The sequence below is a fragment of the Diabrotica undecimpunctata genome, chromosome 3, assembly GCF_040954645.1.
Source record: "Diabrotica undecimpunctata isolate CICGRU chromosome 3, icDiaUnde3, whole genome shotgun sequence".
In the NCBI taxonomy this organism is placed as follows: domain Eukaryota; kingdom Metazoa; phylum Arthropoda; class Insecta; order Coleoptera; family Chrysomelidae; genus Diabrotica; species Diabrotica undecimpunctata.
Window position 1 is genome coordinate 155,750,184 of NC_092805.1, and position 20,166 is coordinate 155,770,349.

The window sequence follows — 20,166 nt, forward strand, 5'->3', positions numbered from 1 at the left end:
TGTTTTGAACATTTGAACCACTCCCCCTCATAAAAGACGAAAAAAAAAATTTCGTGCATACTAAAACTTATGTCACTGATATGCCAGAAAACACTTTCCCTAGATGAAATATTTAAAAATTTATTAATTTAAAATATAATATAAAATTAATTTAAAAAAAAATAATAATTTAAATTTTATGGGGTTATAATGAATGTACCAAAATGGTACTAGTTCGCATTTTTTAAATTTATGTCGCTGGTGTATCAGTAAATTTTATCGGGTTTAGAAATTATATCGAGGAAGACCGTTTAGATACTCACCATATACAAGAATACATTTAAAATGTATTTATTAACTTTGTACATCAGATCAACTAAAAATTAAATTCGCAAAATTCTACCTCTACTTCATCGCATCGTTAATTCACCCTGTATAAAGGACTAATCTTTATCATAATGCATAAAATCGATGATTTGTATAATTTCAACTTGAAATAATTATTTGTCAATTTTACTGTCACAGTAAAAAGTGTTGTAAGTAGGTATGTATGCTCGTAGTATCATTTTAACAAGATAATCATAGCTGTATTACGGTTTAGTTTTTTAGAACGCATATAAAATCGGGAAGATGTGGAAATTAACAATTTTCTTCTGCCTTTCGATTTACTGTTTAGAATCAAGTAAGGCATATCAGTTATCGACCGACGATGATTGGTGGAAGACAGCTACATTTTATCAAATATATCCAAAATCCTTTAAAGATTCTGATGGTAACGGAATAGGTGATCTACAAGGTGTAATCGAAAAGTTGGATTATATTAAAGATCTAGGAGTCACTGGCGTTTGGTTGTCTCCTATTTTTAAATCTCCGCAAGCTGATAACGGGTACGATATAAGTGACTATAGAGATATTGACCCACAGTTTGGAACCCTGGAAATATTTTTAGAACTCCTGAAAGAAGCACATCAACGAGGGTTAAAAGTGATTCTGGACTACGTTCCTAATCATACGAGCGAGCAGCACGAATGGTTTAAAAAATCTGAAAATGGAGAAAAGCCTTATGATGAATACTATATTTGGAAAGATGGAAAAAATGGATCAAAAACGGAACCTCCAAATAATTGGGTAAGTTCTTTTTTATTTGGACAAAAGAATGCTAGACATACATATATATTTTGCAATATTTGTGTTTCTTCACCTTTTTCTTTTACTTTACTACAAGGAATAAGATTTATCTCAATACTTTTCACAAGAGTATTCTGCACAGCTGAGAAAAAGTGAAGTAAGTAATAGTAGTAGAATTTTGAGAAAACTCTACTTGTAGTTTAGAAGGATGCTGATATTTTCAATATGATGATATTTCGGTTGTTAATTGTTTATTCTTCAAGTACATCTATATTTTATGCAAATAAAAATGTTTAATCTATAATTTTAGTTTTTAATGCAAAAAAAAGTTAAAAATACAAAATTATGTCGTGCATACGGCACTCTTCCTTAGTAATGTCAATGCCTATATTTGCCATATGTACTGCTTTACATATTTAATAATTTGTTGAAAGAACACTGCATTTAGTTATTTTTTAATCTAATAACTTTAGAAAAATAAACTTAATATAACCTTTGATTGACGTTAATAAACAATATACAGTTTTAGGAATGAATTAACATATTTTCTAAAAAATGTAACCAATCTTTTTACATAAGTAGATGAAATGTGACGATAGGTTTAGTCTTTTGGCTGAGATGTATAAATAGAAAAGTCCAAAATTGTTTTCGATTTTCTGGCAGTACTTCGTTTAATGACTGATGGATATTTTTCTTCTTAGCTTATGAAAATCCACATGGAGCAGTGTGATGGCTGGGCAGTTTAATCTCTTTCGTTGATTTTTTTTTAAGAAGTCCAGTTATTGGTAAAGGCTCATTACACCATAGTTTGCCTTGCACAACAAGTGGTAATTGCATCGTTCAGCTTCAATATTAACTATGTCGCTTAAGTAAAAACGTGATGGTGATTTTAGCTTTTGTTTGGTCCAGTGGTAGAAATCAAAATGTTGCATTTTGTACACATTGACATTGTAACATTTTTTTAAATAGTTAATATATTAAATTATTTCTAATCCCGTTACCTCCGTTGCTGATACGCCCATGGTCGTATTCGCAAATAGGTTGTTAAATTTTATTGGAAACTACCGAAATATTACGGAAGAATCTACCTACTTATTTAAATACGCCGGTTTGGTTAATCCTTAGTTAATCTCTTTCCGGTTTCGCGTCTGTTTCTTTGGATAAATTTGGTAAACATCGTCGAAGGCACGTTATAGTAATTTTCTGAGAGAACGTAATTCAGAAAGTTTTATGTTTCTTACGTGTCCAATTGCTAGTATCGTTCTTTACTTCGAACCTTTCGAACTTTTTATTTTCTTAGAAATACATACAGGCTGAGCTGTCATTTTTAAGTGGGGAATATGCCACCTATTTTTGGGGAAGCTTATAAAATTTTAAGAGAGGAATGCCACTTCTAATTAAGCGATCTTAGAAGGAAGTGCGTATACATTTATATATTTGAGTTCGTTTAATCTAATATCATATTGGATTAAATATTGGTATAAAGTAATGAGTCCACCTAATATATTTATTATTTGTTTATATAGTGTGTTGACCAAATTTATTTAATAATTAACTGTTGGTATCTTTCCTTGGATTTGGTCTCAGAACCAAAATATTTTTCCTTATCTTTTTTCTTTTCTAAGGTTTCTTAATTTTCTCCTTAAACCCCAAAAAATTAAGTGGCGCCCTATTTCTATCTTATCTTACCTTTGGTAATTTTATCCATCTATCTTTCTGCATATTTCCGTATCTTTTCTAATATATCTTATCCTGCACTATCTTTACTTATTTCGTCCGTTGGACCCATTGCCGGTTCCAAAAGCTAGTTTCGAACCCACAACTCGCTCTCCACCAACTATCTGGCTGCCATCCGCAGTGTCTCTATTGGTGACATCCAAAAAAGGTTTCCGAGGTTACAACATTTCCAGATTTAGATTTTTTCACTGCATAAACAAAGTCTTCAATACCAGTTTTCTTTTGAGCCTTTAATGATTGGTCTACTTGATGGTGAAAACTGTCTGCACTCACAAATGAATGACCAGGTTGGAAAGAAATAGTTTAAAACTATTTCATTAGCTGCAATGTCATCAGAGTTTATTATATACATTAAAAATTTGTAAACGCACCAGTTATTGTTTTGGAAAGAGCAGTTATCTAATCAAAGAACATGTTTTTCAACATCTCTGTATTGTTTTAAAAACATGTACAACGCACTAAAATTGTCTTCTTTATTGCAGACTGAAATTCTCTTATGCCACAGCATGGAGTGAACTTTTTCTTTACTTTCACTCCTTACAGGTGCAAAGATTTTATTATAGGCTACCAAACGCTTTACAAATAATACTTTTTTGAACATGTCAACTCTTGGCAACATGATAACCTGCATGTCACTTGAAAAACATATTACATTATTTGTTCTTTCCTCATACTAAAGACCATATATTGACACTACCCGAACTACAATACGTTCAGTTAGTTACCAGAATATGATTTATTTACAACTCTTATTCTCAACGTTTTGCTGCTAAATTTATGTCTTTCTTTTTAAGGTCTTCCTTCATGCTTTGATATGTATTTCAACGCTAATATCTAAATACTCTGGTATCTTATAGTAGGCCAAACGTGGGCAAACATTAAATTATTACTAACAAATATACCACTAAAGACACGAGACCCATTACAAATATCTGGTTAATATTTTGATTTTAAACAATATGTCTTTTGCTGCTTGTATGGTATTGAAAAAAAATTTTGCTGAAACAATGATTATTTAAAAAAAAAAATTGATGAAATAAATTCAACGTGTCTGTGCAGCTTTTTAGATAGTTGTACTTTAAAGCTACATAATATATAAACTAATAAGGCTAACAATTTTACAGCTTGGCGTTTTTGGACATTCTGCTTGGACTTGGAGCGAAAAAAGACAACAATTTTATTACCACAAATTTCTTAAAGAACAACCTGATTTGGATTATCGTAATCCATTGGTCAGAAAGGAAATGAAAGTAAGTATTATTTTTTCTTTCCCATATTTACAAACATGCATACATTATATTAATAATCTGTCATCTTTCATAATCAGAACCAAAAAAAGTCGCAGTGAGAAACCGTGTCAGACTCGGCCTAATAAAGCGATACCCAAATTTTTACAGAGAGTATCTATCATAAATTTTTTTGACGGCAGCACTCTGACTATAGACTAACAGGATGCTACAAAAGATTATAAAAATTGTAACATAGTTGGTGTTTATTTAAGAGTGTCGGCGCAAAATTTCGGGTCAATGCTTTTTAAATGCATTCATTTTTTTTTTCGAATCCTGAGGAAGCTAATACGTATTTTTGAAAAATTTAAACGCAGAATGAAAGATTACATTATTACCGAGGGCAGAAAGTCCCTGAAAATTTCTATCACGTATATTTTAGTAAGTTACAGTGGTGAAAAAAAAAGAGAAAATTAAGTGTGATTTTTAAGTCCAAATATCTCATTCAAAAGAAACTTTTTGTTTATTCTAAGGAACTTTCGGCCCTCGGTAATAATGTATTCTTTCATTCTGCGTTTAAATTTTTCAAAAATATGTATTAGTTTTTTTAGGATTTGAAAAAAATGAATGCATTTAAAAAGAATTGGCCCGAAATTATGCGCCTACGCTCTAAGATAAACATCCTGCAGTGCAGTAATTTTTACAAATCAGAATCACCATCATCAGAATTTTACATCACTATTTACAGAATGTAACGTGTTAACACGAAGTGTTATCGTGTTATGTTAGACTGGCGAAGGACTGACGTGGACTGACGAAGCCACATTTTGTTTAAACAGCACCAAAAAACGCTTTTAGAAAATCCGCGTTGAGAAAAGAACATCATACACAAGTGCCACATAAAATTAGTGTGTGGGCTGAGATTGTTGAAAATCAAATAGTAGTCCCATATTTTTTCGATGGAAATTTGAATGTAGACGTTCACTTAGACTTTTCACGTTGTGATCTTATCTCCTCAGCAGTCATGTTTCCTAATGACGATGATCTGAATGTACCGTAAAATAACATGTTGCTTAAGATGGTACACTGCTTCATTTTAGGAATGTTGTGTTCAAATATCTTCAAGACATATTTCCAAATCGATGGATAGATAGAAGAGAATTTATTGGCCACCTCGTTGTCCAGATTTAATTTCTTTATACTATTAGCTGTGGGGTTATTTAAAAGCAAAGTATACGGAAGTATACCGGATAATGTCGCTAAGACAACAAGAGGACATATTTTTTTAAACATCATTCAGAATGTCACTGATGGATTCGATTATCAAATTGGCCACTATTAGATAGATAACAGTGTTCGTCTTGAATATTTGATTTAATAAAATGTCTTTCTTCTAATACTTCTCTTTCTTAACCATGGTCTCCATTATTATATTTCGTGGTTCGATCTTTTATCCTTCAGTCGGGCATTGTGTCCCGGGATACAATGCCCGACTTCCACTTTTAGGATACACTGTATTTAATATAATGGTTTTAGTAATTAGAAAATAATATCGACCAACATCCTAATTGAGCTACGAAAAACGTATTCTTATCGCTCACTTTTTAGCGCGTAACATAGGATTTGTATTATATCTTATTTTTTTAGGACGTTTTATCATTTTGGTTAGACACTCATAACGTGGATGGTGTCAGGATGGATGCAATCGCTAGCCTAGTAGAAGATTCTGCATTTCTTGATGAACCTAAATCCAATATACCTGGTGTACCTGACTTTCAGTACGATTATCTAACTCACATTTATACAGAAAATCAACCAGGGTGTTACGAAGTGATTTATGAATGGAGAAGTCATCTGGAATCTATTTCAAAGAAAAAAGAAAGTACAAGGTACATAAGTTGTGAATAATTCCCTTTGTTTTGTTGTACCGTTACTATCCCTACAATGATCATACAAACAATACAAAAAAACAAAAAAAATCTATGTCGATGAAAACATTTATTATAGAAAATAGTTCACATGTCTCAGATGTGGTGTATCATGTAATTATGGAAAAAAGTTCAATCTTTATGAAAACTTTTGAAACAGTAGTGTAAACCCTATTCTGAACACTTGACGAACTTCTTCTTCTTAAATACTCTTCTGAAGATTACTTGGTTGTCTTCTTTGATTTGAGTTTAAAGAGCCTTGATTACATAAACAATATGCGTTATTTACTATAATTTTTGGCAAAGATAAATTGTTGCCTTTGCGACTTTTTTGACTTTTCTGTATAATTGCTAGGCATTTATTATGGACCTATCAATCGAACGATAAAAAACCAGTAAATACGATTTCCTAGAGTGCATTTTCATTTTATATCTCCTTGTCAATCTATCTAGTAAGTCGACGCTCTCATATGTCTATTATACTATTTGACTAAATTAGGGCATTATATTTCAATTAGCTTCTTTTCTTCTGTGTCGAAACCTTTCACCTGAGATAAAGGCAATTTTCCTGTCAATATTTTATTGTCTTTCCACGCAACTGAAGAAATTTCTACCCCATCAACATCAGTTACATATTCTTGAGAAACGCCTCGATCGTTCTTCATCAACTCTTTATCATTACGTAGTTTACAGTTGGGAGTTCGCCCTCTTCAAATTGTTCCTACAGAAAGAAGTTCATATTGTCCAGATAAGTAACAAGAGATTTTGAGGTGTAGTAATCGTCAAAATATACTCTATCTCCCTCTCAAATTACGTGGTGCAATTGTCCTTAATCGAACCACCACATTAGCACTGGGACTTTAAATCTGACTCTTCTGATTTTCTGTATTTGGGAGTATTTTCGTTTTTCGATAGTGAAAATCTCAAATTTATACAAGAAACCATCTGTTGAACAAAGTACAAATAGTTTTTATCCCTATTTATGAAGTTTCGCGGGAAGATATTGTTTTATGTAGTATCTACCTTTAGTAGCATCCAACTGTTTGTCACCCCAAAGGTACTGTTGTAATGAGATCTTTCATTTAACTCATCGACAATGTGTCGCCTGATTAATATAATCTATCATGTTCAGGCTGCTCTCTAGGCTCAATTCTGAGATTCTATGAAAATACAGGTAACTTGTATTCTTCACAAACTTATTACTCGTCATCATCATCGTCATCCAGCCCCATTTTCACATCCATTGTTGGATATAGGCCTCCTCCAAACGTCTCCAGTTCTCTCTATATCTAGCTGCTGCAACCAAGTTTGTTTATATTCTCCTTAGGTCGTCGGTCCATCGGGTGGGTGGTCTGCCTCGACTTTGCTTGTCGGCTCTTGGTCTCCACTCCAATAATCTCTTCGTCTATCTTCCGTCTTCCATTCTAGCAACATGTCCAGCCCACCTCCACTTTTGTTTATTGATTCGCAGTATAATATCGTCTACGCCAGTTCGTCGGCGTATCTCCTCATTTGTCACGCTATCTTTCAAGGTCAGGCCCAGCATTGATCTGTTTTTAATCATAACATTACTTATTTTATCAAACCCAAGTGAAGTTACCAATAGTTTCTGACGTCGGACATGTACACAGTATCACCACGTGCAACACAAGTGGACAGACGGTTATTGAATGATAATTTTGGCTCTAGCTGATGATATTTTGATAGAGATAATACAGGCATTGACAAAAATTCACATAAAACGATATGTTTCCATTCTACGAATAATTTATTTAAAAAAAAAAATCCACAAGGAAAATAATTTCTGTAGCTGGCTGTATACCACGTATAACAAAAAGAGGTTAGTCTTTGTATGTGGGTATATTTTATTTTATAAAAACCCTTAAAAGGGCAACATTAAAAACACGAACGTTTTCGGAACAACCGTTCCATCATCAGGTTAAAATACCTAAAATAAGTATAAACCATTTAATTACAGCAAATGTGGTTTAAAATTTTGACTAAGGTTAAAAAACAAAATGGTTATACTTACAGGTTACCATGCCTGAGCCACCAAAATATTTGGGTAAAAACCCTTTAAAATGCAATGTGTTACCAAAGAGTGTACATGATGTTGATAATATTATATGATGTTTAATATTTTAATTAGATTTTACTTCAGGTAACATACACCCATGCTTAAGTGAGTTCCAGTGTCCGGAGAGTAAACCTCTTCAAACGGACTTCAGCTGGCAACTGAGTATAAGATACCCATGAGCGGTGTCAAAAACAAAATGTCAGTGAACCATGAAACAATGTTAGTTAAACATTATATTACTACAGCCAAAAGATTAAAAAAGCTTTGATGATGTTAAAATGATAACAGCAATCCAGGTGTTGGGATTTAAAAATTTTTCTATAATTATTTAATATTGGATATAAAAGATGTAAATTACTGGTGTTGTTGAAGGTCATGTTTAAGAGAATGACGTATGTATTAGGCAGCCTATGTTACTCTATATCGTATGGAGTGTGGTCTAAAAGGTGTAATTTGTGACGAATTAGCTGAAATATATGGAAATGTCCTTTTATATTGCTTACATCTAGGACAAGGAAAAATAAATAAATAGTATATATTTGTAGCTAATGTAAGACTTCGTATTTAGATGAAATTGTTTAATACTGCTTGTATCTTAAGAATTTTTAATATAAGTGGGTCCAATAGATTGAGAAAAGTGATTGAAAATCTTCCGGCTGAAGGAATTAAAGTTATAATATATGTGATTAAATTTAAAAATTTGAAAAGGCTGAGATCCTCAGAGACTTGGCAGGAATAAAAGTAAATGAAATGACTAAAGAATAAAGGAGAGTGGGTTAAAGGAAAATGAATGAGTTGATCAACAAAATTAGAGATGATAGAGGTCCTTCATGCTTAAAGCATCTAGCACCCTGAACAAAATATATTTTGGTTATATTAAATTCGATACATAAAAGCCTGAAATTTTAATTTGTGAGTATGGTGTACTAAGATGTTGACTAAGAGAGGGGGAGCATGGTTGATTAAGGGTTTAGGTAAAGTGGGAGAAAGTGAATTCTGATGAATTGCTGGATTGTGTTTAAATGGTTACTGAGTTTAGAACTAATGAGTGGGTGGTAGATATATGAAAAGACAGAGAACTAGCAAAAGAAAAAAGAATGGACAGGAATATGATGTAAACGTGAAGATTGTAAAATAATGAAATAGTGAGGTATAATAGTTATGATGTTAACAATAGGGGGCTGAAAAATTCTTTTGGAGGGAGTGTTGTGACAGTAGTGTAGAGAGAATGGTTGTTTTAAAAGCAACAATTGTTGAGAATTATTAAGGTGTTAGCGTTTAAAGAGGAAGGTCAGATAAAGAAGATGGGGTAAATTTGAGAAGTGTGGGTTATGAGAAGAGTTGTCGGTGTAAGGGTTGAAAGTCACGGTTGAAAGATACATGGCGATTAACGCAGTTGGGGCTTCTTTGCTTTTCCTTGACTATTTCCAAGTCTTCATATAGATCTAATTTTAGAAAATTTTTTTGGGGTATATTATGTAACAAAGAGACGTCTTCTGGTATGTTAAGGGTATGTTTATGTTGTGCAAGATGTTGTGAGAAGGTGGAAGTGTTCTCTTTTTTAGTGTGTTCTAGGGAACGGGAAGTTAGTGATCTACAGGTTCTACCTATATATGTAGCATCACAATCAGAGCACTGTAATTTGTAAACACCACTACGATCCATGTAGTTGATGCAATCTTTTGAATTGGTTAAACATTGTCCTAGATTGTTCAGGACTTTAAAAGAAATGTGGGTATTCTCAACAGATCTTTTTAGGATATATCTGATATCTCCAGAGAGACGTTCTTGAAGGTAAGGTAAGGAAGCATAATGAGGTTTAATGGTCAAGTCTCTGGGGTTGCATTTTAAAGGGTTTTTACCCAAATATTTTGGTGGCTCAGGCATGGTAACCTGTAAGTATAACCATTTTGTTTTTTAACCTTAGTCAAAATTTTAAACCACATTTGCTGTAATTAAATGGTTTATACTTATTTTAGGTATTTTAACCTGATGCTGGAACGGTTGTTCCGAAAACGTTCGTGTTTTTAATGTTGCCCTTTTAAGGGTTTTTATAAAATAAAATATACCCACATACAAAGACTAATCTCTTTTTTTTTTTTAATTTATTTTTAGAATATGCATGGCTGAAGATGGGGCGAATTTCACAGTTACTTTGCCTTATTATGGTAATCTTGATGGATCTGTATTAGGAGCTCACTTCCCCTTTAATTTCTTCTTTCTCCCACTGAACACCACAACTAACGGAGAGGAAATAGCGAGTATAATAAACGAATGGTTAATTAGACTTCCAAAAATATATACTTTAAACTGGGTGGTAAGTATACATCATCATAAAAAGAAGTATAATTAGAGGATAGAAAAAAAACGAGAAATGTTAAAATAGTGGTTAATACTGTAATAAATACATATATGTCTTGGTTTCTTAGAAAATCAGTTTTTTAGCTAAGAAACCGGCTACGTAGCAAAGTGCCGTTTCTTCGACTATTGAAATTTATTGTTCCCGTACTTTTTTCCAGACGGAAATCTCAGATTTTTCTGTAAAATTCAGCTTTAGAGACAATTTTTGAATGTTTTAGTCTATAAAGCTAAAATCTTCAGTTTCTTAGACTAGCGTCGTTATTGACCCGCCTCTTTTCTCTAAAGCTGAAACCGGATCAGTTTTATAGAAGTTTTGAAAGATATTTGTCTAAAAATATTTTTCAAATCGTTTGTCATTTTTTCCTTGTTATTAATAGTTTAAAGCCATGAAAAGTATATTGAAATATAATTTTAAATCGTACAAAACTCGTTATACATTCAAATCTATTAATTTAAAATTACTTAAAATTAAAAATGTATAGTCGTATTTAAGTAAATATTTGGATTGTTTTTTATTTTGTGTGACAAAAAAAATTGATTTGATCATAGAGTAATTAAAAGAACTGAATAAAAGACTGTACCTGGTGTCGTAAAAACTAGCTTCTCTGTTGTACATCACATACAACAGCTCTATTCCCATTCAAAACGTACCACATACCCAAATGTACCTCTACGCAGATGACACTGCCCTTATGTTAGGAGAGCACAAACTCTTTTAAACTGCGTCGGAGAATGGTGTATCAAGTGGAGAGTCACGCTAAATACTGCAAAAACACAAACAATTGTATTTCGCAGCCCAAAATCGTCACCAGGCATTATTCGCAATCGCCACGACCAAACGCCCCCGTATTTGATGGGAGAAAGACTCATTACTAGCCCAACAGCTTCCTACTTGGGTGTTTTATTCACTAAAACACTTAATTAGGAACCTGATCTATGGGCAACTTTAGATAGGGTCAGGAACCGAGCCCGTCTCCTAGTTCCACTTTCAGGGACGTTTGGAAAAACAAACAACAAGACTCTCACACACACTTACAAAACATTCATTCGACCCGTTATTGAGTATAAGTCAAACTTATATTGCCTTCTTAAAGGTTATCAAAAGAGTAGACTGATAGCTGCGGAGCGCAGAATTCTGCGTACAACGTACAGAAAACGCTGGTACTTCCCCTCCCGTGAAATCCACCAAACAGCAATCATCACCCCCATTATCGAGAGAATAAAAACTCTCAACAGGAACTTTACTCTTAAAACTATCAACGGCCCCCCATCCATCATGCAAAACACCCTAAAAAGTTCCTGTTCTTTCCACGGTCCCGTATCCACCCGGAAGCCCCAAAACAAACATCTTCATTTCCCGTCTATTCTAATGCAGGTTTGCATTGACGAACTTCCGGAAGAATACGCTGACATTCTTGAGGCCACTCCACTGGCCTATCGCTCCTACACCTAACCCTATCAAATCCCTTTCCCTACCCCGGACAGGGGGAGATTGGTTTTTTGCGGTTTTCCCCGAATAGACAGCCGCCTAAACCGTCTATCGAATTCCGACGAGGCCTGGCCGTTAGCGGGGGCAACCGATAACAGAATTTTAGTGCAATACACTAGTTCTGAAGACGATTGCAAACGCAAAAACGGCTGCAGGAACAATGGTTACTAGAGAACACGGTTTCGGTTTCTGTCGATTCGGACTCTTACACATTCACACTACATACAACTCACACACACACACACACACAAATCCAACAGTGAAAGGGGTCCTTTTTCTGCTACCGAAACATCCTCATCACCGGGACCTCCGACCATCTGCAGCCCCCGTTACTTATACGGGAACTGTGGATGGCCGGAGAAAATCTAAGTGATTCGACGGATTCTGTAACAACGAAATGGTAGCGTCCGTCACTGTTGGATTTACACACACACATTCACACTGAGCGAAATGCGACAGGTCGACTCTTGAAAGCCGAGGCGACTCCACTCACGAGCACAGTCGGTCACAAAATTACAGTGCAATACACTGGTTTTGGGGCCGAGTTAAGTTCGAGACTGCACAGGACCAATGGTCACTAGAGACCCGGCCTCATTGTATCTAGCTCTAAAAACACACACAAACACACATCAAACTGTAAAGAACACCGATCCAGTCAAACTTTCACCCCTGGCTCCCTGGCTCGATAGTGGCTCCACACAACCCCCAGGAGAAGAAAGAAGAAGAATGCTACACACACCGGTGGTTTTTGGGTCTGTTTGTTATTGTACTCCAACTAATAATATCCAACTCAAGCCTGAAGAGGGTCAACCGACCCTAAACGGGTACAAATGTTTATCTCATCCTTATGAAATAAAGCTCCCTTACCTATCCCTAGAGAATGAACATGACTAACTGACTGTTGTAAAAACTGAGATACATTAATTGACTATTAAAAGAAGAAAACTTAAGTACTAAGGACATGTGATGAGAGGGCAAAAATACTTATTATTGCAACTGTTACGCAAGGCAAAATTCGATGAAAGCGAAATGTGGAAAGGTGAACAATGTCGTGGCTTAAGAACTTAAGGGAATGGTTTGAATGCAGTAGTGTAGAACTGTTTAAAGTAGCAGTCAACAGGGTCCACATGGCTATGATGATTTCTAACCTTCGATAGAAGATGGAACTTGAAGAAGAAGAAGAAGATCACCGACATCCTTTGGAGATCGGTAAACTCATCACCGTAGATAGGTAATCTCCTCAGCAGTATTTTTGGTCAAAGGCGCTGATTTCTAATGTGGAAGATTGCCTGTTATATACCTATTACATTTCTTGTTTAATTGGTAATCTATTAAAAATTAAGAAATCATTTTAGGCGGATGGCTTTAAAATTTAACTTATATCGGGTGTCTCCTGGTGAGTGGCCTATTCGACGTATCTGTCAATCTAAATGGATTTCAAATTTGAAAATTCAACTACATAGGCTTTTAATAGTGAACTTTTTAATGAACATATTTGTTAGCATGTGCTGGACTATACGTGTCAACTACTAACACGTTTTAAAACTGCTTCTATCTTTTATAAATAAAGTTATGTAATTTGTTTTGTAGAAGGCGACGTATTATGTACCAAAAGGCATAAAAGTCTGTATTTTCTCTTTAAAAGATTGTTCTTTGTTTACATTACGATGTATTACTTGTAGCTCATTTAAAATTCAAAACATGTTGTGAATTAAGAGCAGACTTTTAGAAAGAAAAGACGTATATGAAAAAGATACTACTCCCCATAATAGTATTGTATAAATAACAGATTTGTTTTTTTTTTCAGCTGGGTAACCACGATCAGCACAGAGTTGCTTCAAAAGTAGGCAAAGAAAAAGTTGACGCCTTAAATATGCTAACAGCAGTTTTACCCGGCGTACAAATAACTTACAACGGCGAGGAAATCGGTATGGAGGATGGAGAAGTGACTTGCGAACAAGGCGATGATTTGACCAGTAATTGTACACTTTATCCTTCTGTAAGTCGAGATTTTGAAAGAACTCCTTTTCAATGGGACAACAGCGAATTTGCCGGATTTACTAACGGCACATCTACTTGGTTGCCTGTTAGTCGCAACAAAGATAATTGCAATGTTGCCGATCAACTTAAAGACGACAGAAGTCATTTGAATATTTATAAAAGTTTACAAAAATTAAGACAGACATTAAACAGCAGATCCGAAATTGAAGTGAGTGCCCAAGGAAACGATAAAAATATATTGGCAGTAGTAAGGTTTAACAAAGTTAATGGAGCAAACTCTAATTTGGTTGAATTTATTTGCAATTTGGGAAACTCAACAGCTGATGTTTCTTTATTTGACAATAACAATATTGCATTTAAAGTACTTATAAGCAGTAAAAATTCGAAACGAAAGCCTGGGTAAGTATTTTTTACTTTGTTTCTAAATATTATCTAGTTTTCTGACCGATTGAGTGCACACATTCTTATCCTCTAAATTTCTTATAAAATTTCGTAACACTAGGCGAAAATAGCAAAGAGACGCGAGTTGTGTGGGCGCAGTGGCAAAATTCGGAAAAGCTTATCGGTTACTTATGTGCAGTGTTGTAACGTTGTTGTATAAATATGGAAAATGCGCAGAAAATACAAGTTCTAAATTATCAAACGCAAGAAGTAATTTATAATGTTATAAAATGTTTATTAAATGAAACATAAAATGGACTGAAGTTGTTGGTAAAAGTCATTAAGTTGATGATGAAGAGACAGTATTTTCTCCTCCCCCAACAAACAAACGACGGCATTGTACAAAAAAGGGTTTACGTATGTGAAACTATTACTATAATTTCAGTGTATGAGGACTATATTACATAGGGCTGGTTCAAAATAAATGAGGATGTGTAGTAAAGGTTTATACAGATAATAGCAAATCAAGTCTATAAAAAGTATTACCAATACTGCTGTTGCACGCACACTCGCGGTATTTATTGGCTTTTACTTGTAGTTGTTTTTCGTACGGGGCAGCTGTCTTTACCGGTTTCGCAACAGGTGTCTTGCGGTACTAATAGTCAGCTTACGACATAGAACACATTTGCGTTTATTGTCTCTACGATTTAAAAGAAGATTCGCAATATTTTTCGTGCAACTATCAAAGAGAGAGAGAGAGAAAATGTGTGTTACTAGCGGCAGTCAACAGCAATGAGAATACGTCTGTTACTAGCGATAGTTAATAGGAAAGAGAGCGTCTTTTTCGTTTGCTATTTTCAACTGTCTGTATTTCTAGAGGAGTGGGGTTGAAGTGGGAGTAGAAAGTGTTGGTGTACGGTAATAATTGTAAAATTGTGGTAAGATGATAGTAATTAATTCAGCAAGAAAATTATATGATTTTTCGCATGTGAAAAATTGAACAGGCATTAAAAATTAAAAGGGATGCATTTGATGAAAGTTTACTTCAGCGCAATATCATTAATTTCCACATTTTCACAGAGAAACCAGCAGACGGAAAACAGTTGATCGTTAAAGACGTTAAAAAAGGATTTAGTAATTTTAGTTTTCTCTGGAAAAATAAAACAGAAATCGTCGTATATCAATGGAAAAGCACGATAAAAAACTTATTAGATTATTTACCTCGAATACAAAATAATAGTCTTTAACGATGAAACCTATTTGCAGTCTAAGTACACTAAGAAATAGAATTAGAGTAATGCAAATGTGATATCCGGACAGTTATTTTCTAGAATATTTATATTGTTCCACCTCTTTTTAGCGCAATTGAATTTTCTGGTATAGCCAGAAGAAAACTTACGAACGTACGTAAGGCGTAGAGAATCTCTTTCCTAATGCCAACCATAATGTAGCTTCGCCTATTTTTTTTTTTTTTATTTTAAACTGTTTGTCCTTGTGTAGTGTAATGTAATGTACAATTTTATGTTTATAACATTCCATGTTTGTTGGAGGGGCAAAAATTGACGAAATGCCCCTGAAGATGCTCTAGGAAGCGAAAGTACTTGGGCAAGATTTAATTAATAAACTGTGCTCAATATCTGCCTTTTATTGGATCAAAGTACTATTATGTAAAAATAAAATTAAAAACACAGTCAAGATTTCATTTCACGTACAAATCGTCTATGTATCTGTTGATACTTATTTCGCTTTAATAAAGCTCATCAGAACAGTTATTCATAGGCGTTCTCAACGTGAAAATTAATCTTTTCTGTCTTTGGGAAGCAACGATAAAATGGCTTCGAAACGGACGCAATAGCGACATCTGATATTAAATCCGTAAAATAGTTTCGAAGCACAATTCAGATAACTGCCTTAATCTGGAGCCTTCTAAAAATTGCAAGACATAGCCAGACGTTGATAAAGATGTTAAAAGAGACATTGGGAAATCTAAAATTTGCATTCCACGACATGTCTCCTCAACTAAGCAGAAATCGTTAGCGAATTGGTTTCTTGTACTCATACAGAGTAGATCCGAATAAAAATAAAATTAAAAAGACAGTCCAGATTTCATTTCACGTACAAATCGTCTATGTATCTGTTGATACGTATTTCGCTTTAATAAAGCTTATCAGAACAGTTTGTCTCTTGTAACATCTTTATCAACGTCTGGCTATGTCTTGCAATGTTTAGAAGGCTCCAGATTAAGGCAGTTATCTGAATTGTGTTTCGAAACTATTTTACGGATACTATTATGTAGTTTATTATCAATATACGTCCTAAAATACTCCATATATTTTTATGATTTTCAATTAGTTCTCGGTAACGATGTGTTTTTCTCTTCTTTAAATGCCGTCTCCTTTAAGAAGGTTGGTATCATTACGGCTATCTTCACCTTTGATAGTGCTGCTCTAAATAGCTCAACAGAGTTACAGTTGTACTATTGTCTTATACTGTTTAGCCATGATATTCGTCGTCGGCTTATAATAATAATAGGATACTACTATGGTTTGTTCTTCGGATGCCGGCCAGTTCTTTTTCCTTCCTATATAGATTAAAGTCATCATGCCTTTCCAATAGTACTTCTATTTTCATTCACTTGTTCGAGTATCATTCTTCCTTGGTTTTTTTTTTATTTTCTTTCTATGTCTATGTTTTTGTACAATCTTCTCTTTTCCATCAAATACAGTACCTCATCATTTATCCATGAATTTGTTGTGTTACTATTTTTCTTTCCCTTTAGGATCTCCTTCATTGGATTCAGCAATATGCTTTTAAATGTTTCCCATTTTCTGTTAGAATCTTTTTCTGTATCGATAATATTTATCTTTATTTCTTCGGTAATTTTTTGGACAGCCGAACTCTTACAAATGAATCTTTCAAAAATAAACATTGTATATATTGAATAGTACAACAACCGGATTATACGGATTATAGTAAGTATCTGCATCAGCCAAAGGCTTTATATTTGCTGATTTAATGGAGTTTCGAAACAGATACAATTCATGTGAGAACGGGCCTACGACAGGGAGATGCCCTATCCTGTATTCTATTCAACATCACATTAGAGAAAATAATTAGGGAGTCAAAAGTCAACACCAGAGGAACAATAATAACAAAACGTGTACAAATATTGGCATTTGCAGATGATGTTGATATCATAGCCAGAAGCGAAAGAGAGATGATAGAAGCATTTAATGCGATAGAAAGAGCGGCACAAAACAGTGGCGTAAACATTAATGAAGTAAAAACCAAATATATGAAGGTCAGTAAATCGACAGGCCAAAGAAAGCTACAGAATCTGACAATAGGAGACTATAACATCGAAAGCGTGAAAAATTTTACATACCTAGGTTCACTAGTTACCGCAGATAACAATATCAGTGAAGAAGTTAAGAGAAGAATACATATCGCTAATAAAACATATAATGGACTAATTAAACATCTAAGATCTAACAACATCACAAGAAACACCAAATGCAAAATATACAAGACCCTGATAAAACCGGTCCTTGTATATGGATCAGAGACATGGACACTATCGAAAAGCGATGAAAACCTATTAGGCACATTTGAACGAAAAATCCTTAGACACATATATAAGGGGGTAAAGGAAAATGACATATGGCGCAGAAGATATAACTTTGAACTGTACACAGCATACAACGAACCCGAGATCATAACATCCATAAAGATCGGACGTCTGCGCTGGATGGGCCATGTTGAACGAATGTTGGAGACTGAAACACCAAAACATATTATGAGACAAACACCAGTAGGAAAAAGGTCAAAGGGAAGACCCAAACTTAGATACATGGAACAAGTGGAACAAGATCTGAAAACACTTAAGATTACCAACTGGAAAAACAAAGCAAGGAACAGAACAGAATGGCGGAAAATCCTAGAACAAGCCAGGACCCAGAAAGGGTTGTCGAGCTACTGATGATGATGATGAATGGAGTTTCGAAACCTTTGTCTTATTAAAACATGATCTATCTGGTTTCTAATAACTTTGCCGTCACTATCGGCAGGAGATCTTCGGATGTAGAGTCTACGATTAGGTAATTTAAAGTAAGTGTTTGTAACTACCACACTATTCTCGTGACAGAACTACACCAATATGTGCTGCGTCTCATTTCTTAAACCTAGTCCATCTTACCCAATAATCTTCAACTTTTCTTTTTCCTACGTTTGAAGTATGGTGTGTATCAACGAATGTTATTATTTATGTATTTTTTTCATTTATTCTCATTTGTGAAAAAAGCTTGTTCCAGATTCTACCACCTAATTAACCCCCAATAATCAGATGACCTGTTTTTTGCACTTTTTCGCTATTTTTTAAAATGAGTTTTATTATTATATAGATTTATTATTTTTTCCATTGTTCATTCCTTTGGAGAATAAACGCCTATAATTGTGATATGGCATTTAAAATTGTTGTTGTTAACGCGTTAGTTTATATTATATGTATGTCGTAGCTTTTTATTCTAGATGTCCTTTTATTATTTAAATAGAGCTACCTATACCGCAGCAAACTCACTTTCGTTTTGATCTACTCCATTGTATATCATTATGAATTCCGTCCTACATTTTGGTTTCTCATAGTTTCTTTTTTGTTGCAGTTATAACTTCAATGTTTATCTTACGGTTTTTAATTCGTAGTTTATTTCTTTTTTCTCCGACCCCGATCATTTACACTTATAAGTAGTTGCGCTGTATATAATTTATTACTCAAAATTACTAGACTATACTTTTTTATTACTCATTTATTTAAAATTTTATATTATTTGATTATTAAATCATATATTTTTATTTTAGAGACATTGTTAGCAGCAAAACATTGGTACTGGATCCATACGAAGCCCTTATTCTCGGAGAGGTTTAGTTATTTACGACTAATGCTAGTTTTTAAATTTATTTAGACTGTAAAATTAGTATTTAAATAAAATTATATTAATTAACAATAATTTATATATGTATATCGAAAACAGAAAAAACTATAAGAAAACAAGAAAAACATTAATCATTGGGAAGAAGTAAATCGTTGCTCTAACAAACTAAAACATCAGAATTACAGAAAGGAATGAAATAATTCAACTCATGACTAAGTTCTACAGCGAACTATACAAAGTCGCTGAAACACTTGAAGAAGCAATCAGTTACCAAAAAAATATACTTCCAGTCCTTCCGGACGAAGTAGAATCGACAATTACAAAAATGAAAAGTGGTAAAGCAGCTAGAATAGATAGCGTAACATTACAGCTGCTTAAATTCGCTGACAAAAGAAACCTGGAAAATCTTAGCATATTTAAGAACCTTCTAAGATCAAGATACATACCAGACTACTGAAATATGGCAAATATAATTCGCATTCATAGGAAAGATACCACAGAGGATGTCAAAAACTACAGACCTATAAATCTACTACCAATTATATACAAGATATACACAAAGATCATCAACAACAGATTAACAGATGCATTAGATGCTGCACAGCCAAAAGAGCAAGCTGACTTTAGAAGTGGATTAAGTACTCTGGATCATATCCATACGCTTTGAGAACTAATTAGTAGAGCTAAAGGATAAGAAATACCGCTAGCATTAAGCTTCATAGATTTCGAGAAGATTCTATATATCCCAAGGCAATAATAGAATCTTTGATCAACCAAGGCATTGACACACTGGACATAGAGATTTTAGCAAATATATACAGGCAAGCAAAAGCTTCTTCTTCTTCTTCTTCGTGCGACTAGGATTACTCCTGTTTGTCTGCCTCTTATTCTGTTTCAGTCGTTGTTGGCTGAACATTATCTTTCTACCTTT

The 20,166-nt window shown here is 34.0% G+C and overlaps 1 protein-coding gene across 1 annotated transcript; it reads left to right on the forward strand.

The window, feature by feature from the left end:
• Nucleotides 1-457: 457 nt before the first annotated feature.
• Nucleotides 458-19,310, forward strand: LOC140437635 (maltase 1-like). The gene is made up of 7 exons (XM_072527257.1): nt 458-523; nt 581-1,107; nt 3,969-4,094; nt 5,718-5,959; nt 10,191-10,392; nt 13,733-14,325; nt 19,162-19,310. The coding sequence occupies exons 2-7, from the start codon at nt 610-612 to the stop codon at nt 19,226-19,228; spliced, it is 1,728 nt and encodes a 575-aa protein (XP_072383358.1). The 5' UTR covers nt 458-523; nt 581-609; the 3' UTR covers nt 19,229-19,310.
• Nucleotides 19,311-20,166: the final 856 nt, after the last annotated feature.

What these genes read in the sequence shown, in the direction of transcription:
- LOC140437635 (XM_072527257.1), top strand. Translation starts at nt 610, where the DNA reads ATGTGGAAATTAACAATTTTCTTCTGCCTTTCGATTTACTGTTTAGAA. An exon ending in TGGTCAGAAAGGAAATGAAA is followed by an intron (nt 4,095 to 5,717) that starts GTAAGTATTATT and finishes TTATTTTTTTAG; the next exon opens with GACGTTTTATCATTTTGGTT. An exon ending in AAGAAAAAAGAAAGTACAAG is followed by an intron (nt 5,960 to 10,190) that starts GTACATAAGTTG and finishes ATTTATTTTTAG; the next exon opens with AATATGCATGGCTGAAGATG.